This window comes from Strix aluco, chromosome 23 (genome assembly GCF_031877795.1).
Source record: "Strix aluco isolate bStrAlu1 chromosome 23, bStrAlu1.hap1, whole genome shotgun sequence".
Lineage (NCBI taxonomy): Eukaryota > Metazoa > Chordata > Aves > Strigiformes > Strigidae > Strix > Strix aluco.
The window spans coordinates 4,909,315-4,936,597 of record NC_133953.1 but is presented as its reverse complement, the minus strand read 5'-3'; the positions used below and the strand labels follow the sequence as shown (position 1 = coordinate 4,936,597).

Here is a 27,283-nt window from a genome sequence, read left to right as displayed (position 1 = left end):
GCGAGTGAGAGAGCTGAGCAGAACAGACTCAAGTTGCTGGAGTCAGATCCTCTTTGTTTAGAGAGGTAATCAACCTACAGACTGGAGACAGAAGCTGCCTTGAAGAGACAGCCCTCCTAAGTGTGAAACAAGCTATTTTAAAAGATGTATTTTAGGTCACACCTGTGCTTCCTCTGGCACATCTGCATACGCACGGCAGAGCTTCTGCAGAGTTTCCACAGCTGGGCTAATCACCTCCAAGGGACACTGAGACTCCCTCAGCCAGCACTTGATATTATCTGAAAATGAGATCACACACATAAAATGAGTATTTTCTAAGCTTATCAACTGCTTCTGGAGAGGAAATAACTGTTAAGATGGGAGGCATGAACCCTGCCTTCCCCTCTGCAGTTTCTCAGGGCCACTCACCAATCAGCCTCTCACAGGTGCTTTTAGGGAGGTGCTTTGCAACATGACCCACGACACACAGTATATGTCCTGTAGTATCACTGTTCATCTGCTGCTGCCTGAAAAATGGTAGAGCAGACAAACTAACGTTAATGCCACGGAACCAACACCAAATCACAGTAGAAAAATTCTTTCATCTGGGATATGCATTATTAAGGCAGACCTGTCAAACCAAATGAAAACTCAAAAAGCTCAGGGTAAGAGGTGGTTACTGCACAAATCTGCAGGCCATTGCTTGCTTCCTAGCTGCAGAACCGATTGCCTGAATAAAGAACTGTGATCCGAGCAGCTGAACAGCACTCTGCCTGTGGAAGGACAGAAAGTCCCCACTTGCTTTGCTCCTCCTCTTCATCACCCCCATCTCTCCCCTGCAGAATGGAGGATGGTGTTCAAAGCACACATATACCTGCTGACATTGTCCCAGGATTCAATGATCTTGGAATAATCCAGCTTGGGTGAAGAACCTGCCACCTTAGCAAGCAACATCCAAGCTGGTACAGCATTCTCTGTTTCCACATGAGACATGACTTTATTGATGAAAGTGGAGGGGAACTTGTTCTGTTTGGACCACATATGGAAAGCTTTGTTCAAGTAACGGCTACAAGGAAGAAAGAAAAGTAAATTAAAGGAAGATTAAACAAAACACTTGATCTTAGACACTGGCAGTAAAATCCAACATCCCTGTTCAGGATACACTGGGCAACATAACAAAGCTGCTATTGCTTGGCATTCCCACTACTCAGAGTAGATATTTTATTAGCAATATTTTCAGTCTCTCAGTTCCTAATCCTGACGCCCTGCAGACCTGGCATACAAACATGGATGTAGTGCTCTGTGTCCATAGGACAGAAGGTCCAGCTGGTACACCATGACACATCAAGAAAATGTAATTTCAGCAATGTGTAACAAAGACTTTCTAGCAGTTGCTATTTAATACCCATAATGGGACAGGGTACAGTGATGTTAAGGCACCATAACTTGCTCATTTTTCTATTTAACCCTAGTTACTTACTTCACATTGAAAGAGTTCTGAGATTTATCAAGCTGCAAGGTACAATAAGGTCATGAAGAAGGTGGTGCCATGAATCTGCAAACTATGTTATAAAATAGCCCAAATTAGAACATTGACAAGTTTCACAGATTGGCAAGGCAGCACAACCAGTATCTCATTTTCTATTTCTGAGCTATTATGCCCTGTTGACTAATAAACATACAGCTGTCTTTAATCAATGTTGTGTCCTTGTCATACTGTGTGTCATCCCATTTCTTCTGCTTCTTCCCACAGCATTCTGCAAAAGGCAGAATAATTCTATTTGTCATAAGACAAGTAACATATTGTACATCAGAATTAATAAAAGGCGATGTTCTCCTTTCTTTATATATCTTCTCTTACTTCTGTCATCAGAACACCTCCATTTGACTTAAATATTCATGCTGCTATCAACACATCAAGAAGAGCACGCAACACTCCTGTACATGAGCAGTGTTCAGGGTTCAGGGAGAGAGCACAGGTAACAAGAGCAGCAAGTGAAAATACCCGACACAAAGGAAAACCACGCTCTGCCCACCAGCTGCCAGCTTGTCCGTGCTCGACGGCTCCGCTGTCCCAGGAACCAGCAGAGCAAGGCGAGCCCCTCACAACATGATAGTTTCCACCTCTAGCAGTAATATGCACTTATGCTGTTTCAAGCAGGGAATTTAAATAGCTTAAAAAAACCCCCAAACCAATCAACTTAGTTCCTCGTCCTTGCACCATAACCAGCACATGCATTTAAGCAATATGTAAACTATGATACCTAATGGTCTGTGGCCAGGCAGTGAATGAGAGCACTGAGAGTAGAAGCTCAGACTCTTATCTTAGTCCTCCAGGCAATTTTGTTCTGTAAAGGAAAAGTTGTGTATTCTAACAGGATTAAAAGTAAAAAAAAAATTCTGGATTTTGTCCCTGAATGCTAACATAGTAAAGGCAATAAAAACATTTGATGCATTGGACAAGGGGCTATTACAGAAAAGCCATCAGAGCCCACAGTGAAGAAATGCACTTACTTCAGCTCCCGGCTTTCTGAGGTCAGCAGGGTAAGGAGATCCCATGCTAGAGCCTGATTTTCATCTTCCCTCCTGAATTTATTATAACATTTTATATGTTGCAACAAGTGCTGGTCAAGGCAATCCAAGGCCTTTTCCTGGACAGTACTTTCAGCATCCATCACCACAGGCACCACTCCCTCTAACCACGCCTTCTGCACTAGAGCATTATTGGGCTGAGACTGAAAGAAACACATGTTGTATGAGAAACATTTTTAAATCATTTGAGGATCCTATATACAAGGGTAAGATCAGCAAAGGCCCAGAAACCCCCAGATTCAGCTACTAACTTTGAAAATACATTTTAATAACCCCCAGCATGCTGCTGAACTAGCACTGCAATGTGGCAGCATATGGGACAAGGGAACTTGACACCACAAGGTATTTGATCATATGTATGATCAAGCTACCTGGTGCTTCTGCTAAAGTACTGTAATGCTTTGCTTTGAAACCCTATAAATAATTATAACAGTATCGCAATAAAGCTGTACAGCAGATGATTTAACACACACACACACAAAAAAAAAAAAAAAAAAAAGAGAGCTTTGCTTAATATAAACCTGATGCTCCAAGCCTGTTACTAACCCTTTGTGAATAAATAGAAAAGAAAGAAAAATATTGCAGTGCTATCATCTACACATTACATCTTAGTAAAGTGATTCAGATTTTTTTTTAACTTGAGAAGGCCAGCAACATAAACATTTTCTCCATGACACATAAATCAACAGCCACGAAAATAAATGTTTCCAACAGTTGGAAGCATTCTACATAAATCACAAGTATGTATAAGAATGAGTCATGACTTTCAAGTCAAAAGGTAATAAAATTAAAACAGAGTCATAAAATGAAAATTCACTGAACGACCAACTGACGTGTACCAGATCTGTCTGCTTCCTCCTCCTTTTAACCCACAGTTCGCTCCTCTCAGGTCTGCATAAGAATTCATGACATTGTTTTCTCACCACAAGGAGCTCTGTTATAGACTGCAAGGCCTGCTTCCGCACAGAAACAGCAGGGTCCCGGCAACGATCTTGAAGAGTGGACAAATCTTCTGCAGTACACAGGGTCACTTTGTGCTTCAGGATGTTTGTAAGGACCTGCAAGTCCAAATACCAGCATAACTTTGTCGGGAATACAGGCCACGCGCGTTGAGTAGCAAATCAAAAATACAATCTACCTCCTACCAACTTCAGAGATTAATTTATCTCACCCAGAGTGAAACATCACATTAACAACCAGAGATGTAGAATGAAACAGAAAGCATCTTTTCAGTCATTCTGATTTTATAACAGCATTTGCATAGAGTGAATGTCACTATTTGCCCTTGAAAATAATGTGTCTCTTGTACGAACCAGGTCTTTTGCCTGGTAATAAGGAAGAGGGGATATTTTTTTTTAAATCAAAAAGCATTAAAACAATTGTAAAGCCTTAACTGGAAAGCTTAAATCAATGTGTGAGCTGAGGAAGAGGAGCTGGGTTGAAGAGGACTAACAGAGGAAGGCCATCACCAGCAGACACACATTTTTTAAAACGATGAAGTTTTCATCAAAGCATATCTCTTTAAAAGCTAATGACTTCATTAAAAAAAAAATGAGCAGCAAGCAAAGCAACGCATACCTCAAAGAGGCTGGATATAACCTAATCTCTTTGTTAACAAGGTCAAAACAAACTAAGTAGCTAATATGCTTCAGTTTATAAGGAAGTCGCTTAATTGAAATGCCTATTGACATTTGAAAAGAGCCTCTCTTTCTAAATGACGGAATAAGAAACTGCCAGCAAGAGTACTAGAAAAATTTTCCATCCTCATGCTTGCATTATTTACCCTGTAGGCACTCTGCAGGAACAGCAGGAAGCTACAGGTGGGCAAACTTATATACAGCTCGCTACAGTACTATGGCCTAATTATACATTTTCACGGCATTGCGGGTAATCGCCGAGAACAGGGAAGCACGCAAAAGCCACCGTACCTGGAGAGCAGATTTCCTCACGTTGGTTTTCTCATCCTTGGCTCTCAGTCGCAGGATGGCCATGACTTCTTTTCCTGTGCAAAACCGTGATAAAACGAAATGACCCACGCCATCATTTAGCAGCGCTAACACACTGAACAGCGTGCGGCAGCTCAACTGAGCAGCAATTTGTTGCCTGAGACTTTCAGAGGGCAAGAAAGGAGGACTGAACAAAGCACAGCAAAAAACCACACAAAATAATTTAGAATGAGGTATAAACCAGAGGGGAAAAACCCCTGCATTTTCCCAAGTTCTTTCATCTGAAAATATATCTTAGGGCATATCACAAAAGAAAGTGAGACACCAAATCGTTTGATCCATGCAGCAAAACCAAACAAATCTGTAATTTCTGACCTATTTATTTGTCTACATAAAAGACGTTAGTCTCCCTTCACAGCAGATGAATCATGCACCGTTCTAACAGAAGTCTGTAGCACAGGTAACCAAAAAACATGTTGAGGGCAGACCACAGGCAAGTGGATCCCAGGCAGACCCAAAAGAGGTCAACAGCCTCGTATGCCAGGAGCTTGGAATGCCTACAACCTTTGGTGAGTTATGCCTCAGAGCTCCTCACGGTAAAAAGCACTAATATATGAACTGCTGTGTTTTACAGAGAGGAAATTACTCCGTTTATGAACTGACTGAATTCCTTGAGGCTGCAGAATGGCAGCTGCAAAGAACCACCAAAGAGTCTACAAGGAAACCAGAACACATCTCCCCTCCCCGAACGTGAAGTTAGGCCTCAAATTTTACTTTCCATAGCCATTCATACTTATTTCTGCGCGTTTTCAGGAAAAATACGTAATCAAGATGATAGTTTATTAAATGACACAACTGAATACACAGAGCCACAATCAACCATTTCTCACCTTTTGAGCCATTTAAATCGACTATTGACAAGCTGCAAATACTGACTTCAAGCATTTTACCATTGCTTTTAAGGTTTCTATTTATTGCTCTTTGTTAGGTTTCTTACAGCAGTAAGTAAGGTTTCCCAAATACATGCCAAAATTGGAAATCTGTTGCTTAGAGAGATTCGTGTGGAGACCCACTCTGTTGCCATTAAGAAATAGGAACTTATCAAAAGTAGTTTGAAAATAAATTTTTATCAAAGGAAGCAAAAGGGACTTTGATCTGCACTTTCTTAATGGGCAGCTAACTGCAATCGAATCTTCCTCCTGAGAACAGCCTGACAGAAAAAGCACAGAACCTTTTTATTGCAAGATTTAGCTGTTAAAACAGTCCAGCTCTCATGAAGGTGACCAAATCTGCTAAAATAATCACACTTTGTCAACTGACACTGATTTTACTCACAGTGATATAGAAAAGAGGAAAAAAACCACAACAAACACCCCCCCCACCACCACCCAACCAACCTGAGCTCTAAAACTATCAAGGGAACACAGTGTTTGTACGCTGTTAGGCAGAGGTAATTCTGCAGTGCATACCTCACCCTGCAGATTATCCCCACCCTTCTTATCTTTGTCCTTCTGCATTTAGCACGTTCTGACTATCCTCAGTGAAGATTTATTTCGCTTCTAAAATATGAGCTGTTTGGTCTTCATAGAAGTGCAAAATTAGCACAGGCATAAGCCAAACACAAGCGTGTGCCAGACAGCTTTGCTAATGCACCTTGACTGAGTCAGAGCGCCCTGTATTTCAGCTATCCTCTTGAGCTCCAGACAGTCCTTTTTCATTCAATCCTTTTCTTAATTTGTTTTGCCAAGTGCCAAGTGTATGCTCAGCTGGGTATCAAATACAAAACCAGGCATCCTCTGCCACAAGGAGTCTGCAACTAAACAGGGAATACACAATACCTTAAGCGGCCTGGAGGACTTCTCTATCTGAGGGAGCAGATTAATGAAATTTATCAGCAAAATGTTTTAAAAGAAAGCTTTCAATGAAGAAGATAGGAGCCTGGCTTGCAGAGATAGGGAGAGAGATCCCATGTGAAGAGCAGCATGAGACGTGTAACAAAGACACAAATGCAGGATGTGAACCAAGCAGCGAATTGAATTGTCAGCAGTTCGAGAGGTGAACAGCAAGAACCAAGAGCAAAGATACTGGCAGAGGCCTAAAGGTTGGGAAGAAAAGCTTTTACACAGAAGAGGAAAAGAAAGGAAGAGATTTAAAGAAGGAACACTGTGGCCACAAAAGCCAACTTACATGCTGATCTCATGCTATCAACAAATGAGAACTAGCTGCTTGCCATTCTGCATCAGTCCATTTCGCCTCACACTTTGCTTTCAACTCCAGCCAATACCTGATGCTGCAGACAAGTGAATTCTTCCCTACAGAACAGTGCTAGTCAAAGGTGCTGTGTTTTATGTAGCAAAAATGTTAGATCTTTGTGCGCTGGAGCAAGAGATTTAATTACCCTTAAATTTATGGAGTTAGAAGAATTATATCCCACATCATTTACCATCCTTTTTGGAAAGAATAAATTACCTGCTTTTCAACAAGCGTCGCCGCCATATTAGTATAAAAGAACATCAGTATTTCAAGATTAAATGTATTTTTCAGACTTGAGTGGAAACAGTATTTCTTCATGGCTGGTACTTCCACCCCCTTCCTCACCCATAAGTGTATTTTAACAGCTCTACAGAAAGCTCTCTCCGCTTTCTTTGAAAAACGGACAATGAATACACTTCAGAAAGTCTAATTTCAATTAAGGTTTTGAAAAGTTATCTGAAAAGGATAGTGTAACTTTGACATACCATCAAGAACAGCAGTATCACCACTGTCTGTCAACTCAATAGTTTTGAAAGTCGGTGACGTCTTCAGTGGATGGCTGGACGTGGCTGAAAGAAAAGTTAAAAGTTTAAGAATAAAAAAAAGGCATATGTTCACCCAGTAAAATGGTTCACTGTTAGACACAGAGCCTCGTGCATGCCCTAGGTTTTACAGACGTGCATATTTTTAGAAAATGGCACGCCAAGAAAAGCCTGAGACTTACTATAAGAGAATGACTCTATACCTTCTGTACTGACTATCCAACTCGCAGTGTTCGTGTTTGCTTCCAAGTCTGTATGGACAGTGGCTGCCAAAAAGAAATAAGAAAAGAAATTAAATGAAGTATTTTAATTTGGGATATTCTGTCATTCCACATTTTTTCAGGCAAGCAATCTAACTGTAGGAGGCTACGTACATACTTCTGAATCGTGCCATCTGGCCTTTACCACACCTGAGGGAGTTCAGAATGCCAATCACGAACAACACAACGCAGCAGAAATAAAAGGCAACTCAAGATTTAATCAACTTTCAGGCAAGAATGAACTTTTTTTTTTTTCTTGAGCAATTTCAGTCGTCTATAAATATCCTTCAAAAGGTATCTCATGGAGGAATCTATCTGGAACTGATATACGAGAAAAAAATCCCTTCCAAATATAAGGCTTCATGAGTAAGACTCATCAATTACTTCTCATTATGACACAATACACAAGGACACTATGTGCAGATTTTTAAGTTCCTGACAACTAGTTCTCCTATCTCCCAGTAATTATTCCCCCTGAAAGCTCAAGAAATATTTTCACTCATTTATCCATAATACTTACAGCTTTGTAATAAGTCCTGTATACTCTCCTGGGTAGCAGCAGCTTGCATTTCAAGACAGTGGGCAAAGCAGCTTAAAGCTTTGCTACGGACCACGGGTGATTTGTCCGAACACCGGCCAAACACCATGACCTGAACTAAAAACTTATGCTTTAGAAACTTCTGATGGTCCAGGGACAAGGAGCTGTCCAAGTTCCTCTCGGGCACATCCAACAAAGCTAACGCTACGTCAAGAGCAAACACTCTGTAGGCAATCTGTTCGGAAGAAAAAGCACACAAGGTGCTCTGTTAACGTCAGCAAAGACACTTTGTAGGCACTGCCTACTCCATTTCCCCTTTTTTAGGTACCAGCAAGAACAACAAGGCTATTCAGTATTGGTATCAAACCCTTCCTCTTCAAAATACTGCTGTATCTGAACCCTGGCACACCAAGGAGATGCACTTACTTTAGAGTTGTGTGAGTATTTATAAAGCCAAGCGATGAAGTCAGCAAACTCTATACAAGGGAGTTTATTCAGCAAATTCACCAAGGCCTGTGCAGCATATGTGCGATAATCAGCCTTATCTGGGACCTAAAACACAAGGGCAATTGCATGGTATGATATTTCGACGCTCTGCTCTAGAAGGAAGAATGGCACTTCTGGGCTTAAGATGAGTATTTTTTTATTTAATGAGGCAATATGGTCACATTCAGCAAGGACTGGGAGAACAATCACAGCCTCCTTGGTCACTACTTCAGCACTCACCCACAATCACACAGCAAATTCCCCCAGGCAAAGGTGGAGCTCAGACTAAATCCAGAGGCAGTATTTCTACATGGCAGTCTTCAGATAGTTAGCTAGGCAAAGAGCTCTCATAATCCTCTTTTTCCTCTACCAAAACAGTGGTAAAAGGAACTGCGAGTTTTGGTAAAGACAAAAGTAGGGTACAATCAATTGTGAATGAGGGTGGAAGTGTTCACCCTCAGCATTCTCCTAGAGCGTGACACTACTTTTAAGATCTCTGAAAACTCCGACAAAGATCAACACAAAACACAATCAGGCTGTCAGGAAATTTGCAAATGATTACAATCTTTTCATTCTTTACAAGACATTGTGAAAATGGATTTCCTCACTATTAAAGATACTGCAATGTATCCACACATGAGCTCTTACATGCAACAAAGCTTAGCATACCTTGGCACAGATATGTTGCAGTAATATTCGAAGAACAGGAAAAACAACTTCTTTCAGCTCATCTACTACAGAACTGCACAGAAGAAAAAGAAGCAAAATTTAATAAGGCTGGGTTTAGAGCAAAAATCAAGTCAAGGACGTTCCTTTTGGAATACATTTCAAAAGCCAGGAAGAGAGCATGTTCTGGAATCACGAGTGCTAGTGCAACAGGATGTGGTTGGAGAGCAGATCCGCTTTCTGCTTTAACCCGGCTTTGCAGGCAGAAAACATTTCTTTCAATACCCTCCTACATGTAGAAGGACAACAGGAAAAGCTGCTTCATTCTCAGTCTACTTAGCACATGTTGTCCGGGGACCTCTGCACAAACCACACTTTCCAACATGGATCCCCACACCCAGGGAATAATAAACATAGGCAAAACATATCTTCAGGCAGGAGAAAGCAAAGGACTAAGCAGAAGTGAGCTCCGTATTAATCTTTTATCTTTACAATACTTTGTAGTAAACTACAAAACCTGAAAAACTGATGCAAAGTACAGGCGGTAGGTCCCTTCCACTCACCGCCACTCTTCTGTCAAACAGCACCTTCTTTCCCCTCCACCAGCGAGTTCATTAAGTTCCCATTACAGACGTTTTAATTAAACCTCATTTGCACAAACAACTTCAAAGCCGGTGCCAGTTTGTCTCATCCCTTTATCAACTAAACAGTAAAGCGAAGGCAGGCGAGAAGAAAGAGAAGACATACCCAGGAAGGGTAGTGCCAGAGCTCTGTACTTCACCTGATGAATTTTATAGCCTGATTCCTGGCACTGATCACAGCCGGGGTGATGGCAAGGACTGCGCGTCTGGAACCCGCAGCGCTTTCCAGCATGAGAATGACGTTGAGGATTCGCTGGAAGACACAACGAAGAATCTGGAAAGAAAAGGTTGTTTTCAGGTTCGTGACAGTAGCCACTGGAGCTCAGGGAGAAGCATTCTGATCGGGTTTATGAAATAATTCTGAAACAAACAAACTGAGGTCCAAATAACAGCACCTGTCAAAACATGACTCCCAGCAGAGTAATCTAAGAGGACCCATTCTTTAACACACACAACATCATTCCTAGCTGTGATGTTCTCCTAAAAGTCCAGTGAGGCTCAAAAAGGGCTTCCTGACAACATCAACCGATCCTCTTGGAAACAGCAGACTTCAAATTCCAGACACTTCTGGCGAATTGAGGAAACTCATTGGGGTTTTGCACAGAAGACATCTTAATGCATGTTTTTACCACCACGTGCACTTGAACTTCTGGAGCTTCCTGCCTGCCGTGCTCTTGGGACCCCAGCACGCCTCGTTATCCTGCCATTCACTGAGCAGCCAAACAGGAGAGGCAGGGAAGATGAGGTGGGTCTGAGAAGAGGAGCTCCTACATCTTCCTGATACCACAAACGTCAACAATTCTGAAAAGCTCGTGGTGCACTGAGAAACCAAGGAGGCTGAAACACACAGGTCTGAGGCTGCTAAAGCTGGGCCCACACCTGGTGTACGTTGGGTTAGTGTGTACTAAGCTCCAGGCTTTCCTGACTAGACAGCTGCTAATACCTGGGCTGGCTGGCTCAGAACTAGTTCAGATGGGCTTACAGACTCGTGAACACAGTGGCAGGGTCACACACAAAGTTCAAAAGCCCCATCCACAGGGGCAGCGCACAGGTAAGTGGGAGATGACACAGGGTGCTTGATAATTTAACTAAATAAAAACAAAGTAAAGCTGCTGACACTTTTCTGGTAGAACTGGATGTTCCATGATGACAGGATATTCTCCTAATGAGAATCAACCCTGCTTACTACCATCATCTGCGCATAACACTCCCCCATCATGCTTCACTGCTGCACAACCACCCGCCACAGCACGCTACCGAGCAGTGCTGGAGCTCCACCTAGCAGGAAACAAGAAAATTCCAGGCAAATGCAGTAACCTAGAATTCTCTTTTTTAATATAAAGAGATCTAATGCCACTGTGTCTATCCTCTGTTTTAGATTCATTTGCCACAAGAGTCACTAGAGCACAGAACTCAGTGCACACAAAATGCACCATCATACAAATTAAAGGAAATAAGGACCAGGGTGGAAAAAAAGCATCTTGCCTCTGACCCAGCAAACACATACACAAAAAGTAGAACCAATGGAAAGAGTAAAATATGCGCAAAAGTGATGCGCAGAGAAGGAAAGAAACGACTCCTGTTCAATACTGCAGTGAGGATTTTAAAGGTTTTGTCCAACTTTTACCTTATCTTCTGCACCATGTAGAGGGGAACACAGTAACCGCAGGCCATGATAGGCCAGCTCGGGAACGTACTTGGCTTCGTTAACATTCCTAAGCAAAAGAAAGCAAAGATGTGTCTTCATCCCTCGTCAGAGAAACATTTACTACGACTATTACAACTAAATGTGATCATAGACTGGAAAACATTCAATATTCAGTGAACGTTGTTTACTGTTAGCTAGGTAGAACACGTTCTAATTATCTTTAGCGAGAGAAATCACCATTTTCATTTTAGTATAAACAAGATAATAACAACACAAGCACTGAGTGCTTTACTTGTTCAAAGCACCATATAAACATTAAGAATTATTTGCTCACATTGCTGCTGAAAACACGAACTCGTGTACCGCTGGCTCAAAGTTTGTCATTTCAACAAAGATCTGCAAGGAAAGAAAGCCAAGCTTAGCTAATCCACACGAGGGCAAGACGTGGAGGTCTGCTTGGATGCTTGGGGGTCAGACCACAGAGAATTAGAGTCTAACTTTCAAACCACGGCGCTTTGCCTTGAAGCAGAACATAAGCAGACCCCAAATCCCAGAAGCTCAATACCGTGTGTCTTCCCCTCCCCGGTGGTGAGGGTGAAGCACCTCAGAACAGCCCCAGCCAGCAAGTGTTAAGCGTAAGAGACAGACACGGAGCAGGCACCATGCTCCAAGATTTACCCCGAGGACAGTCTAACCAGGGGCCCAGTTTATGAAGGGCAGGGCTGCCGTTGCTCCCGTGGCTATGGAGTGCTCTGCACCCGCCAAAAGTTTGTGTGAGGGAACAGAAGGTTCCTTAAGTTCAAACTTATTACCCGCAAGCAGTTATGCACACACTGAGGTTTTTCTTTTAGGCAGAACTTAGGTAGAAGTCTCAACAAGTTTTTCAAAAGCAGGAAGATTGAGTTGCGAACTTGAAGAAGATCGTCCGTTGAAAAGTAAACATTTTCATTATCGTCTTCCTCCTCATCATCATCCTCCTCCTCTTCCGATATCTCTTCCATCTACATTGGTAGAAAAAAAGAAACACCACCACCCTGCCCCACAGCACTGGCTGATCTCTTTTGCACATTTCAGTGCTTCACAGGGTGCTCAGGCTACGTCCTACATGATTTCCCATCCTAAATTCTGAATCTTTTCTTTCAGATTAGTTAACGCACTTAACAGTGGGGGGAAAAAAAAAAAAAAACAGACAGAAAATTGGATACAAAAAAAGAAGCTCCAACACAGCCTGTTCTCATTTTGAAGGAGAAAGTCCATCAGAACTGAAGACAATTATCTGAATTCTAATCTGACACTTGGAGATTCACCTCAAGTAATTCCCATCGTGCCCATGACCTTCTTCCCTTGCTTGTCGTGACCCTGCGGCACTGATGTTCTCTCAGGATTTCTGATGCATAATCCTCAGTTCCGTTTAAAAAAACCCAACATATAAATGTTAGAAGGAGCAGCTGAGTACAGCTAACCAAAGCACTTAGCCCTTAACTTCCCATCAGTAAGTTGGCAAGGAAACGCAAACGCCATTTGCAAGCTGGTCACATACCAGCTTAAAGGTCTCTTGAAGAAGCCGATATCCATTAGTTTCTCCCTCTGCTACTGAGCTTTCTAACAACATGCCACAGACAAATAACCTGTATTTTTTTCCATTAGTCAGCAGCCAGGAAACTGCAGCTAATGTTGAATCATCAGACCTCTGAAATTCCTAATAGGTAGAGGATCAAGAACACAGCTGAACTGCTGAATAAAAGGTTAAGAATTAAAAAAGGGGTGAAAAAGAGGATGAGTATCACACTGACCTTTCACTGAAGTGAAATAGCTTGCCAACAATTCGCTTATTAATAGAGATTTATATCTGAAGAGATTACACAAACATCTTACATAGTCATTCCTGCATGGTTTTCCCTTCTTTCTATTTCTTCTTGCATTGGTCTGAGAGCTTGGAGCGTGCATCTTCTTCCTTTTCCTCATCAGATCTTGTTCGTGAGGCCAAGTTTTTGTCAGGGTGTGCAGACATTTATCAAACATCACTTGATGGAACAGCTGGTTAGCTATGCTGCCTGCCCAGAAAAGACAACATTAGCCATCATCCAGACAAAATACAGAGAGAGCATCAAATCATCTGGCCACCTCCCCATTTGCTTTGCCAGCCAAGGAGATGGCCAGGAGAAAGCCATTGTCCTGGGAGCCTAAGAAAGTTCAAGAGAATTAAAAAATAATTGTTTGAACAGAGCCAAACTGCATCAGGGTGACATGTCATCAGTGATGACATTCGCCAGCAGGATCACCAGCTGATTGACCGCTTCTAGCTGGTAACGTGCTGCACACCAAAGATCAGCAAAACCTTAGAGTGCGCATTAGCCTTGAACACAAAAGGATACTGCTGTGAAACAACCTGCTAGAAAACTCCAACGGATGGTTATTTTAAACAAATACTTCTGTTTTCACAAATTAACCTGTCCAAGAGCACTGCACAGTGAAATCCTCGCTAGTTACAGAGGGGGAACGGGAATAACCCTCTGCCTTCACTGCATACTACTGTCAAACCAGAGCGATGTCAGAATCATGGAATGGTTTGGGTTGGAAGGGACCTTAAAGATCACCCAGTTCCACCCCCCTGCCACGGGCAGGGACACCTTCCACTAGCCCAGGTTGCCCAAAGCCCCGTCCAACCTGGCCTTGAACCTTTCCAGGGAGGGGGCAGCCACAGCTTCTCTGGGCAACCTGGGCCAGTGTCTCACCACCCTCACAGGGAAGAATTTCTTCCTTACACCCAACCTAAACCTACCCTCTTTCAGTTTATAACTGTTAGCCCTTGTCCTGTCCCCACACCCCCTTATCAAGAGTCCCTCCCCCCTTTCCTGTAGCCCCTTTCAGTCCTGGGAGGCCACTCTAAGGTCTCCCCGGAGCCTTCTCTTCTCCAGCTGAACCCCTCAACTCTCTCAGCCTGTCCTCACAGGGGGGTGCTCCAGCCCCCCGAGCATCTGCATGGCCTCCTCTGGCCCCGCTCGAGCAGGTCCGTGTCCTTCTGATGTTGGTGCCCCCAGAGCTGGACCCAGCACTGCAGGGGGTTCTCAGGAGAGTGGAGCAGAGGGGGAGAATCTCCCCCCCTCGCCCTGCTGCCCACACTGCTCTGGATGCAGCCCAGCACATGGGTGGCTTTCTGGGCTGTGAGGGCACATTGCTGGCTCACAGTCAGTTTTCCATCCACTAACACCCCCAAGTCCTTCCCCTTGGGGCTGCTCTCCATCCCCTCCTCGCCCAGCCTGGGTTTGTGCTGGGGATACGTGTGGTTCCAGCCCTGTGTACTGAGCAGACTCCTCCACTGACCTTGTCACAGAACTACTAAGAACATGGCAACTGAGACCATCGAGCCACTTTACGACAGGAGACCGAGCTGCTGTCAGACCGTAACAGCGGATCAGCGCTCAACACCACGGCGGAGTCTGATACCCAAGAACCAAGCGAAGGGTTCAAAAGCCATCGCTTGTTCCACCTGGAATTCTTAGAAATGAGAGGAAGCTGGCTTTGTCTGAACAATGTTTTATCCAACAGCAAGAGGCCCACCCCTTCACTCACCTGGGATTTCCAGCAGTAAGAAGTACAACCCAGCCGCATGAAGAGCGTAAACCCTCTCCTCTGCGTTAGCTCTTTTGTGCTGGCCCTCTTGGACAAAGTGATGCAACACAGCCACGAGAGCTTTATGAGAGAAGCCGTTTTCGGCAAACAAAGTCCAGATATTCTGAGGCAAAACACGTGAATAATAGTGAGAAATCCCGCAGTAACATAACTCCCTGCAAGTAGCTACTATTCGCATTTTAACAGTTGTCACTGCAACCAGCCCCCATATGTATTATAGTAGATGTATTTTAAAATAGGTTTTAATAATTATGTTACAATATATAATACTATATATCATTTATACTGCGTTATATTAAATGATAGTTTTTAGAGTTGGGAATAGCTTCTCTTTGAAGCGCTCTGGCACAGACGATGACGGTTGTTTTGGGCGGTTTATGGAACATTCTGTGTATTTCAAGGCAGGACGGACTCAGGCGACAGCAGCGCCGGTGAGGCGGAAGGCGGCTGATTTGCAGAAAACAGACTCTACAACTCAAATAGAGTTATACAGCAGGTATGTCTACTCCGGCGCCGGGGTGCGAGGGGATTTCTCCACAAAGCTTGCAGACCCACCGCACATTTTACCAAAAACTTATAGAGTGTGGATATACATATTCATTGGATTACATAACACAAACATACATATGCATGAGTAAGGCTGGGTTAGTTCTAGAGGCTGATGTCAACAGTTTATGTTCTCTTTGCACCTGCGCATTCCCTCCTGGGGGGCGTCTTCAGGGGTCTTTGGGAGGAAGGCTCGTAGTCTTTCTCACCTTGTTTTTTTCCCCAGAGCATGCGCAGATTCTCTTAGCCAATTTCTTGAACAACAAAAATGTTTTTCAGTCGGTCTACTCATCCTATCTTATTTAAGGGAACCAATGAAACTTCTACAATCCGTATATGGCTATCTTTACTCATTACCAAGACCCAACTAGTTAGAGCACACCTGTTCCTCAAGGACAAAAACACGGTATTTTGCTGAACACTGCAGTTCTTGGTAGATTTTCGCAGTAATCTGCTTTGTTTTGATGGACACAGTAGTCCTTGGTAAAATTCCACAGAACAGTCTGGGCAAGCAGGATTCTTAGCAATATTAAAAACTACTATAAGTAATATTATAACTTGCTAGAAGTAAGTAAATAAGTTGCTAAGCAGTTTTCTATAAGTAAATAAGTCCTAAAACAAGTAATCATTTCTCTGTATCACGGCCGGTGCCGCTGCCCTTACCTGACTGTCCCCTTGGTTCTCCACTGCAAATGGCGACAGGGACTGGTAGAGCCAGGTGAAAGCGTCCAGCCCCTCTTCCGTGATGGCCTCCGCTATGCTGGGGTCCAGAGGTTCAGCCTCTGTGAAATCCAGATCCCAGACTGTGTTCACCCAGGCTGGAATAAAAATAAAAAAAAGAAGTTTCTCAGCGTCAGACGTGAAGTCCCCCCTGACTTGCGGAAACACGACTCCCCAACCTATAAGGCTATAAAGTAGGGATGTTTATTCAGCGCTGAGGCGCACGGGGATCGCTCCACCACAAACGTGCGCCCCTCTCGTGGCACCTTGTCTTGCCTTTATGCTACAAAACATCACATATTCATAATACGCCTATGCATATGCATGACCTATCCCCGCTTCATATTATAATAAAGCCTGAAAGTCTTTTTCATATGTTCCGCCCCGGTCTCCTCCTAGTCGCGTCTGCGCAGTGTGTCCCGGTGGTCGTGGGCTGGGGTCGCAGAGATGAAGTAGCTCCTCTTCCTCACTGTTGAGCTTTTTACCTCGGTTTCTTGCTCAGTCTCTGTCGCCTCCTGGACTCAGGCCGGACCATAGGGTTGGTTTTGACCAGTTTTTAGGGCTGTATTCCTATTCCATCAGGAAGCGTTCCCTCACGGCTTCTATTAATCAAGGTTTCCATATTGTTCTGCTCTCTGGCCCATCTACTATGATCTATTATCCTATTCAATCTTAGTTATCTTTTAACTAATGGGCGTCTAGCCCCTAGCCTGATCTCTAAGTCTTCCATCTTTATCTCTAAACTAAGTTATACCTTCATTTCTTGAGTGCCTAATTTCTCTCTCCTATTTTAATTTCCTAGCTCCTCATCTCACCCCCGCGCGCGCGTTAAGATCCCAACGAGGCGTCACGAGAAATACGGCGTGAGCGGGTCGAAGCGCGGACGGACGAGCCCCGCCGCTGCCTGGCGCCCCCCGGGGACCCCTCGGGGACCCCCGCCCGCCCCTCACCTGCGCCGACGTCCCGCAGCCGCCACCCCGCCAGGGCCCGGGGCAGCTCGGCCGCCGCCATCCCGCCGCCGCGGTCCCTTCGAACGGGCCAATCGCGCGCCGCCCCGGGCCGCGGCCAATCCCCGCCCGGCGCCCGGAAGCGGCGGCGCCGCCCGCCCTCAGTGCGCCTGCGCGGGGCGGGCGGGCCGGAAGGCGGGGCGGGCCCGGCCGGGGGGGCGGCGCGAGGCGCGCGCGGCGCATGCGCGGGGCGGGGCCCGGTCCGGGACGGCGCCAGCGCTCGGGGCGGCGAGGCGGGGGCCGCGCTCGGCGGAGGGCGGGAGGGTGCGGGGGGGGGGGGGGCGGGTGCGGGTGCCAGCCCCGGGCTCCCTCCAGCGGTCACCGGGGAGGCCCCGGGCCGCAGGGCCCCGCCGCCACTGCCGCCGCCGCCGCCGCTGCTGCTGCTGCTGCCGCCGCCGCCCCCTCCCCGGCATCCCTGCCGCATTGCGGGCCCCCCCCGCTCCGGCCCTGACTGCCCGCTGTCCCCGCCGTGCCGCTGCCCGCCCCGCGCGGCAGCCGCCCCTCCGCCGGCACCGGGAGTGGGGCCGATCCGCCGGCGGGCGTCCCGGCAGAGCTCTGTCCGTGGTGCCCGCGGGGCAGGGCGGGGGCCGCCCCTTCCTCTCCCGGTGCCATGAGCTTCTTCGGGTTCGGGCAGAGCGCGGAGCTGGAGCTGGTGCTGAGCGACGCCGAGAGCCGGCGGCGGGTGGAGCACAAGACGGAGGAAGGCAAAAAGGAGAAATATTTCCTCTTCTACGACGGGGAAACCGTCTCCGGGCGGGTGGTCCTCACCCTCAAGCACCCCAACAAGCGCCTGGAGCACCAGGGCATCAAAGTGGAGTTCATCGGGCAGATCGGTGAGAGGGGGGCGCGGGGGGGTGGCCCGCCGGTCCCCGACACCCCTGTCCGGGGGTCTCCCATCTCCCCCATGGCGTCGCGGGGAGGACCCGGTGTGTTCCTCTCGCCTTGGTGGGGACGTCGCTGCGCCCCACGGCACGGAAATCCTCGCCGGTGCGAAGTAGGTTACGTTGGCTCCCGAGCGGGGCTTTGCTGCACCGACAATTCCCACGGTTGCCTGGAATTATTCCAACCTCCCTTCGAGCTGGGCAATCCGGTGGGTTCTCTGGGTTCGAGCCCCGGCGGAAGGGAGGGCACTCCAGTCCTTTTCCAGGTCATTGTTCTCCCGTCCTATTTTCTTGCTTCTGCTCGGTCACCGATTTCAGCTCTGGGGTAAAATTCAGTTTCTGTCCTACAGATGCAGGTCTGAGCCCGGACAGCGTAGCAACGCCAGCTCTCGGGCCGGATTCTCCAGGCCGTCTTTATTTGCAGCCCTACGGGCTGTCTGTTTGCATTTCTTCTGCGCCTGTCGATTCGGTTAGGGAAGCCACGGCTCTGCCGAGGACGGTGAATCGGGTGGGTTTTACCCGTACGTCTCAAACCACCCGCTGCACCTTCCCAGCCCCTACCCCATGACACCTTTTACCCGGGTAGATCAGCTTTCTTGAGGCCTACGGGCTCAGCTCGGCTGATTCCATCTTTTATTCTCTTATTCTTTGAGGGAGTGACCACGCACCCCTGCGCGGTTAGTTGGGCGGCTTCAAGTTGTTCAAAACTCGTGGTTATCTGTGCGTGTAACCAATTTAGATTTCCTGTTTCGTGCTTTCTTAGAGGAAAGGTAGCCGCCACGCCCACTCTTCGATCGGCCTTGGAGATGTCCGTGTTTCATGGACGTGCCTGAGTCCCGCACGCCAAAATAAGTTCAAGATGTTCCCAGCGATGCGACTGTGCTCGGCGACGCCTCACGTCTGTGGCTCTCCGTGCTCGGGTTTAACCCTCAAAATCACTGCGCGAGCCATGGGCCTGCGACCTTTGCATTGCAAATCGTGCGGTGCAAGAAAGTGAACCAGAGGTTTTCCCACCCAACCCTGATACTGCTGTTTTAATATTTTTGCTGGTCTCGCTTGTGCGTAACACTGCTTTTTGGAAAGAAAAGGGAGGGCGGGCAGAGAGAGCTGGTAAACGGGGGGGAGTGTGAGCGAGCCGGTGCATCGGGAGCGAGCTTGTGACCTCCTGCTATTTGATTATGATCGTCAGTGGAAATTAAACATGAACTTTGCTTCCTGCTCCACTCTGTCTCCTCCACGCTGCCTCGCCTGCTTCTCAGTCCCCATTTTGGAAGACTTTTGAGCCGTACGTATTTAGAGTAACTGCTTTGAGTTCACATTATTGCCCAAGCAGGGTGTGTTAGGGGCTGCTGTGGCTGCACACCAGTCCTTTCTTTTTGCCCATTGGGTCACTTTGTTAAAGCGATCACACTTCCTTAATGCTTTTCATCTCAAACAGCTTGCCTTACGCTGACTTCTCGCTGCCGTGAGGTCGGTAAACTGTATGAGACAATTTAACAGGTAGGGAGACAGCCGTAAAGGAGTGATGTGTCACAGGGAAGATGGCTGTTCCACACCGGGTACCGGCGTCCCGGCTGCGATCGCTGTGCCCTGCGCAGTCTCCGGTGAGCGCAGAACCCGTTTAAAGATTTTGGTTCTCCTGCTGTTACTGTGTCCTGAGCCAAAACGTTGGCAGGTTATTTTTTTCAGCTGGAAACTTTATAGCTCTGAAAACCTGAAATTACAGCTCATACCTGTTTGACATGCTAATGTCTTCTGAAGTGTGGGAAACGTCAATCCTTCCTCCTCTTAAGGCTGCAGAGTGCCAATCTGTGCCCTTCCAAGGTAGCAGAGAACTTGGTGCGCTGACATTTGCCTCCCCTTGCTTTGAATTCGATTGTTGCCTCCTGCATCGTGTGGGCAGATGATATATTCCTCTTTTTATGTGGCACGTGGCCTCGCCCTGTCACATCAACAAGCACTTTCCTCTCAATGGACACGTATTCAGTGCAGAGAGAGTTGGTTTATTTATGTCACCCGTCTGCCTGGCCTGAAGGGCTTGATGGCACTCGCTGTTCCGCCTAAGTGAGGGGTGTTCTAGTGCCAGTATTCCCATTATAGAGATAAGGTGAGCAAAGGGGTGTAAGAAACAAAAGGTTTTAAGTAACAAAAAGCTGAAATCTCATCGTGCATCTCAAGGAGCGGAGAACTGAGTCTCGCTGCAGTTGCTGAACACTGGTGATACCTCTCAGAAGCCGCCTCTGCACAGTTTAGTGCTGACAGTGAACTTGTGTGTGTGTGATTGTCTGATGACTTGGGTTTGTGTTTCCTCATCTCACCGTATCAGATTGGCTACGGCTTTACCTTTTGGAAGGACTGCGTGGGTGTCTCGTAGTCACACAGCTCACACGCAGGGTTGGGAAGGGCAGGTTTCATTGATGGTTATGCGTAATATGGAGCTGTTAATGCAAATTGTAGAGTTTTAAGTTTCTGTGGCTTTGACTTAAGGGAGGAAACTTTGTGGAAGTGTAGAGAGGCTTGCTTTCATTAAATGAGGAAACCTGCGGTTGTTTCCTGCTGATGCAAGAAGGTTGTGAGGAAAACTGTAGCAATGTGACCGTGCTGGTTACTTGAGCTGGCTGGAACGGGGCTTCCAAAGGCGAGTGCTCTTCCCTCGTTGGTGCTCACGTGGCCATTAGTGCGTTCTCCAGGGGCTGGTGGACTCAGCTGCCTCCCCGCACACTTGGTAGCCATGCACTGAACGCTGGCTTTGTGCAGAATGGGTGAGGATCTCCACCGTTACGCTTACTCCCTGGTGCGAATCAAGACCACTCAGAACTCTTTGTTGTCAAAGGACAAGCGGGAACAGTTGGAAGCCGCCTATCCCTTCGTTTTTGCTCTGTCACTGCTGTTGCAGAGAAGCAGTGGTGTTTCTTCCTCTCTTTACAGTGGCAAAGCCTTTGGCCTGGAATATTGTGTAGAAAATTATTGCAAGGGATTGCGTGAGCTGTTGGCTCCTCTTCTCAAACAGTCTGAACATAGTTACTGTTGATAATAGGTGACCCACACTAAGGCAAGCCGAGTTCCCGGTTCAGTGCAGTAGGTGAGGCTGTGTGGCCCTTTTCCTTCCCGTGTCACTGGCCAGCACCTGGCTCCGATGGAGAGCAGCGAACAAACGCAGCACACTGCAGCTGCAGCTCCCCTGGTAGGTTCTCTGAACAGGGGCGAAGGAAGCAGTGATCCGGACAAGAGAGCTGCTTGTAGCTGTGAAATCTCCTGTCTTTCCTCACTGTGTCACACAGGATTAAGCGTCACTGCTTAACTTGGACTTCTGTCTTCCTAGAACTCTACTATGACCGAGGAAACCACCATGAATTCGTGTCTCTGGTGAAAGACCTGGCCCGTCCCGGTGAATTCACTCAGTCGCAGACATTTGACTTTGAATTCACTCATGTGGAAAAACCTTACGAGTCCTACACGGGGCAGAATGTGAAGTTACGGTGAGTCTCCTCCCCTTGCTGACCCCGGTTCTTGGTTCTGTGTGGTGTGCAAGTACTGGTATTTACCGTGATGACACCAGAGTGCAGCATCCCTTCCCAGACATCCTTGCAAGCTTCTAATGGGACTCCAAATGCATTTTGGTGGGATGAGCTGTAAAAGGCTGTCTTTGGGGGCTCTGCTTTTATAAGCATGCATCAGGCTTTGTGGAACTTGTTCTGCCCCATTTAAGTGACAGGAGAAATCAGCCCCTTCTGAATCAACCACTGCTTTCTAATTTATTTGGTAATCCAAAAACTAAAGTAAATTGTTTGCTTTAGTCTCCAATGGGGACATTTTTGCTGCCTTGTAATCAGTCTTGTCGACTTTAATTGTGCTCTGTATGCAAACAGATGCCTAGCTTCTATCTTGTTCATACGTTGCGAACTGTATTTCACATCCAGGCACTCCAGCTGACTTGAAATCCAGTCACTGGCTTTGAAGGGGAGGGTTGGAAAATTCTGAGATCTGCAGAAAGAGGTGTGTCTGTGGAGACCAGTGTGATCTAATCTCATGCAAAAGGGCAGTGGTTTGAACATGTGCAAGATGTTACTCAGATCCCCAAAACGGTGGTTAGGTAACTCAGGCTCACAAATGGGTGAAGGGTTAGAGAAGTCTTAGAAGAGTCTGCTTTTCTGTTTGAAAATTCCTCTCTGTCTTTTCCAACGTGGAGTATGGTGGCTCCAGAAGCTGGGTACCAGTAAGGCTGCTTGGATAGCCCCGTGCAACCCATTCAGCCCCATGTCCCTCCCTGCTTCGTCCCTGTTGCCGCCTGTTCAGCCCTAACAGGAGGGGGACTCTCCTCGCAGGTATTTCCTCCGAGCGACGGTCAGCCGCAGACTGAACGATGTGGTGAAGGAGATGGACATAGTTGTGCACACCCTGAGCACCTACCCAGAGCTCAACTCCTCTATTAAGATGGAGGTGGGGATTGAGGATTGCCTGCACATCGAGTTCGAGTATAACAAGTCCAAGTAAGTGTCTCGAGAGCAGCCAGTGGCTGTGGGGAACTGCCTGGTACAGGGGACAGCTTGGTTTGGAGGCCTGAGGCACGTGTCTCGCGTTGTGATCCTCAAAGGGATTCTTTGTTGCTGTGCTCTAGTGAGGCTGGCAGGCAGTTTGGATCGTGGTGGTGGGTTTTTGGGTTCCTCTCCTTGCTCTCTGCACCAGGGAGTGGGGAGCAGTGTCTGTGGGTTACTGAGCTTGGAGCACAGCGTGAGGCTCTTGCAGTAACTTTGCATTCCCTGTATCCTTGGCAAGATCAGTATTTCCAGGTGTCTTCAAAGTATAACGTCTGCTCTTTACCAGGCAATACAGCTGAATACTGCTTAATTCAGGCACAAAAGTTGGAAACGGCTCTTTTAAATTACTTTTACTGCATCTTTCCCAGCTGATGGTAGCAAACCTCCCTGCAGTGTAACATTTGGGTTAGTTTTAACTGACCTAAAAAATCAGGTTTGGAGGTTTTGCTGTTGCAGGGGTTTCTTGCAGATATTCAGCCGAAATTCTGTTTTTTATTTATCTGATTGCGCTCCGTGTTCTTGTTGATTTCTGAAAGACCGGAGGATGAAAGATGAAGTGCTGTTTACAGCAGCCTAGTGGAGGTGGTGGGTGATAATGCCGTCTGAAATTTAAAGCTGAGGCCGTGGAGAAGAGCAGAGTGCCTGACGAGCATGTTCCTGCTCTTCAGTGTGAGTCCTGGTCTGCTGCGCAGTGTTTGATTGTGGTGCTTTCTTCCTTCGTGTGCCAGGTATCATTTAAAAGATGTGATTGTTGGAAAGATTTACTTCCTGCTGGTGCGAATCAAGATCAAACACATGGAGATAGATATCATCAAGAGAGAAACAACAGGGACTGGACCCAACGTATATCATGAGAATGACACAATAGCTAAATATGAGATCATGGATGGGGCACCTGTGAGAGGTAAGAAGGCAGATGAGCCCTTCAGAAATCCTCTTCTGAAGTTTTTTGGGGTGGGAATATGAGTCCTGCTGCATCTTCAGCTGAATTTGTGTGCTCAGTAGTAGTATGCATCCTATTTCACTGTCAGACTCACGGCAGTTTGCATAGGTGATTAAATATGATCCCCTTCCTTTGCTGGTAGGATGAGGGGGAAATGAGGCAGAATGAGTTGCAATGACTTTATTCTTTTGATGAAGCAGTGGCAGAACCAGGAATAGGTGTAAATTCACTATTGGCATGGGCCACCAGCTGGCATTGCTGCAACTTGGAGCAGCAAGATGGTGTTCTAGCTCTGTGCCAATCTCCTGTGCCACTTGTTTTCCAGTTCCATTGCCCAGCAGAGTCACCTGCCAGAGAAAATGTCACCTTACTCATTTTTTTCCTGCAGTGCTGTCTTGATGCAGGTCACAAATGAGCCCTGTGCTGTTAAAGTGGCGATGGAATAGCTGTCAGCAGGGGCAGGATCTGGCTGTGGACCATGTGTGCTGATTTCTGAAGGTCTTTTTGCTCATCTTACTCCACTTGTGGGAATGGTCACAAAGCCTAGTGAGCTTTTGTTTTGCTGGTGCTCTCCTAGTTTGTATTTGTGTGTTCTGTCTGTGCTGATGGTGCTGTGCACTTTCTAGGGGAGTCCATTCCCATCAGACTCTTTCTGGCTGGCTACGAGCTGACTCCAACGATGAGGGACATCAATAAGAAGTTCTCAGTGCGTTATTACCTCAACCTGGTGCTGATCGATGAGGAAGAGAGACGCTACTTTAAACAGCAGGTGAGAAACAGAGTTGTTGGTTCTTCTTGGACCTGCAGACCATCACTTGGGATATTGTTATAAGGACCTTCTGGGAATTTGGGGGGAGAATCATGATCTTGACTGAATATCTATGAGGACGTGACATATCGGTGTGCAAAGACGGTCTAGAAGGAACGGTCCACGCAGGCCAGGTGTGTGTGGTGGGGGGGATGCACGTAGGAGGTGGGACTTCTCGTCCTCTCTGTTGCTCTGTGGTGGAGCTTCTGTGCTTCACCTGATCGATTCCAACGTGGTAGCCAGCGGCAACAGAGAGCTGCCCTGGACGTGCAGTGGGTTGCCTCTGTGTGCCGAGATCCCGGGGAGGAGCGCTCTACCCAAATTTCCAGGAGGGCTGCGTGGCGAGGCCTCTGCTTGGCAGCTTGGTTCAGCCTTTGGGTCTGGGTGGGGCCAGGAGAAGGTCTCAAGCCCTGACAAGCCTGTGTTACTGCAGGAGGTGGTGCTTTGGAGAAAAGGAGACATCGTGAGGAAGAGCATGTCCCACCAAGCAGCCATCGCCTCACAGCGGTTTGAGGGGACGTCCTCGCACACCGAGGCCAAGACCCCCAGCCAGCCTGCAGAGAACAACGGCCGGCAGTGAGAGGCCGCGCAGAGGAAGGCTGCTGCGGAGCCACTGGGGACGGCAGCGAGGAGGAAGAAAAAAACACTTCAGAGACTTCATGAAAATAAATATCCGTTTTTGACTTAATTCCTTTCTTCAAAGGACTCGTAGGGTGGGAAGGGGAGGGGAGGGCAAGGCAAAGCTGGAGCACTGGTGGCGCGGAGTTGAAGGTACCTCAGCGCTTCCCAATCGACGACATTCCTCTGGGGTCGGCTGCTTTGAGGCACGTGTCCGGAGGCTGCGGAGCTGCCTGATCTCCTCCTTGCCCCGAGACACTGTCAGCGTGGCAGCGGGGAGGGAGAGAGCAAGTGAAGGCCAAATCCGCCGCTTCTTCCCAGCGGTGTGGAGGTTGCTTCGGGGCTGTGTAGGATGGATATTTTTCTTGCCTTTCTGAAATCTTCACGAGGGAAAATGACACAGGGATTAGCTGGAAGGTAGAGGACGGAGTCAGAGACTGAGGCGCGGCCTACTTGAAGTTGCTTAGCGTTATCCCCTCGCTGCCTCCCCTTCCTCTTCACGCTGGCGTCGGATTCCTTGTCACAAACAGTTGTGTAACGTAGTTGACTCAGCCCTGGGACTGCCACGGAGCCGCATGGAGCACGGGCAGCAGGCGTGCTGCTGTGTCCTTGCTGTGGAGCTCCCGACTGCAGGGCTGCGTCAGGGGGGAGCTGGGGCTGGGAGGAGGGAGTGAGGCGCGCGAGTGCAGCGGGAGGTGACACAGGTCGGGCCGAGAGCGGTGACGGTCCTGATGCTGTTGGGTGGGCAAGAAGTGGGGGCAGGAAGGCTCCTGGCCAAGAGCAGCGTCTTCCTAGTCTTATCCCAACAGCCCAAGTGCCCCTGGGATTCGGTCTCTCTGGTTGCTGCGCTCATACAGGTTCCAGTTGCTGCTGCAGAGCAGGGGCAGACCAGCTTTGGGAGGTCTAGAGAAGAGTTTTGGAATGTGAGAAATAAACAGGGGCTGTTGTGGGAGTGGGCTTCGCTGCACACGCTGCCCTGCTCGCATCTGTGTCCTTGTGACAGAGCAGGCTTTGTAGTAGGGATAGAGGCAGTATAGAAACACGTGTGTATTGGTTTGTTCGCTCCCTCGCACCTGTGGGATGAGGATTAATAAGGACAGAAAGTGGATGCAATCGTTTTTAAGAAGCTCATGGCCTGTGTGTGCTGCTAGGTGAAGCCAAGCAGCAGCCGGAAGGTGGTAGAGCTCTCTGATTCCAGAGTCACATTGCTGAAGCCTGAGCTGAAATCACCAGTGAGGTCTGAGGGTATGCCATGAACTGAGAACCTGAAGGCGGGTTTTTTCTGTTCTAAAATAAGCTTCTTTTAGTCTTCAGCTAAGTAGAATCATGAGAGCGCTCCCAGAAGGGAGTCACTCCTCCATTAAAAATTAGATGTGGCTTTGTAGACTTGACTGAGTCTGGAGAATATCCATCCTGTTTAGATGCCCTTCAAGGAGGCAGGTGGTTCGACCTCCTACCAGAGGGAGAGACAAGCCTGCCCGAAATGCTGGGAGATGAGCTCTAGCAAGTGGGATTTGTCTGGATTTCCCTGTGAGTTTGTGGCTCGCTAGGGTTTTGTCCAGCTTCCTTTTGACTAGAGTGAACGTCCTCTGCCTCTGTCCTACAGCTGAATGTAGAACAGTTGTCTTGCAGCTGGGAAATGGAAGTATCTTCTGCTTTGTTTAGTGGAACAGTGCTGGTGGAGGGCGTGGGGCCTGGGTGGGAAGGGAAGCTTTTTCTGTAATAAGACAGCTACTGTATTTCAGTGATAAATGTGTGTTTCTGCTTGCCAAAGTAAGTTATCTTTTACTCACCACGTGTAAGGTTGTGGTTTTTAGTAGAGCTGGACAGTCTCGCTGTGTTGTAGAGGACACTAATGATCTCATCTCTGCTGAATGCGTGTGTCACACCATGTTTCTGCTCTGTAATAGTGAAGACGTGGCTTGCTTTTCTTTACATGAGAAGTCTGTGCCATGGGCTGGAGCCGTGTCTTCCTAAGACTGAAGCAAAAGCTTACTTTAGACAACTCCCTTGTTACGCCAGGGCAAGGGGTGGTAAC

General features: G+C 47.3%; 2 protein-coding genes and 1 long non-coding RNA gene across 5 annotated transcripts in view; 2 read left to right on the top strand and 1 right to left on the bottom strand.

Annotated features, from left to right (window-relative positions):
* Window positions 1-17,519, bottom strand: part of NCAPD3 (non-SMC condensin II complex subunit D3) — a 30,817-nt gene extending 13,298 nt beyond the window's left edge. For 2 of the 3 annotated variants that reach the window (XM_074848851.1, XM_074848852.1), the window contains exons 1-19: window positions 17,401-17,519; window positions 16,394-16,548; window positions 15,125-15,287; window positions 13,427-13,605; window positions 12,364-12,552; window positions 11,886-11,947; window positions 11,531-11,618; window positions 10,044-10,177; window positions 9,266-9,338; window positions 8,537-8,662; window positions 8,093-8,345; window positions 7,516-7,578; window positions 7,256-7,339; window positions 4,500-4,573; window positions 3,495-3,629; window positions 2,494-2,714; window positions 854-1,045; window positions 409-506; window positions 163-278 (exon numbers count right to left, since the gene is read on the bottom strand). In XM_074848851.1, the coding sequence (XP_074704952.1) occupies window positions 163-278; window positions 409-506; window positions 854-1,045; window positions 2,494-2,714; window positions 3,495-3,629; window positions 4,500-4,573; window positions 7,256-7,339; window positions 7,516-7,578; window positions 8,093-8,345; window positions 8,537-8,662; window positions 9,266-9,338; window positions 10,044-10,177; window positions 11,531-11,618; window positions 11,886-11,947; window positions 12,364-12,552; window positions 13,427-13,605; window positions 15,125-15,287; window positions 16,394-16,548; window positions 17,401-17,461 (2,466 nt within the window). In that variant the 5' untranslated portion in view covers window positions 17,462-17,519. Of the gene's footprint in view, window positions 1-162; window positions 279-408; window positions 507-853; window positions 1,046-2,493; window positions 2,715-3,494; window positions 3,630-4,499; window positions 4,574-7,255; window positions 7,340-7,515; window positions 7,579-8,092; window positions 8,346-8,536; window positions 8,663-9,265; window positions 9,339-10,043; window positions 10,178-11,530; window positions 11,619-11,885; window positions 11,948-12,363; window positions 12,586-13,426; window positions 13,606-15,124; window positions 15,288-16,393; window positions 16,549-17,400 lie in introns of those variants that run through there. The other variant, XM_074848853.1, reaches the window with a different exon arrangement.
* Window positions 17,520-17,729: 210 nt separating this feature from the next.
* On the top strand, window positions 17,730-25,315 carry VPS26B (VPS26 retromer complex component B). Its single transcript, XM_074848971.1, has 6 exons — window positions 17,730-18,290; window positions 21,661-21,817; window positions 22,664-22,828; window positions 23,605-23,780; window positions 24,446-24,588; window positions 25,061-25,315. The coding sequence occupies exons 1-6, from the start codon at window positions 18,068-18,070 to the stop codon at window positions 25,205-25,207; spliced, it is 1,011 nt and encodes a 336-aa protein (XP_074705072.1). The 5' UTR covers window positions 17,730-18,067; the 3' UTR covers window positions 25,208-25,315.
* LOC141933874 (uncharacterized) lies at window positions 18,297-20,034 on the top strand. The gene is made up of 2 exons (XR_012626233.1): window positions 18,297-19,623; window positions 19,839-20,034. It is a non-coding gene; the product is annotated as an uncharacterized LOC141933874 (long non-coding RNA).
* Window positions 25,316-27,283: the final 1,968 nt, after the last annotated feature.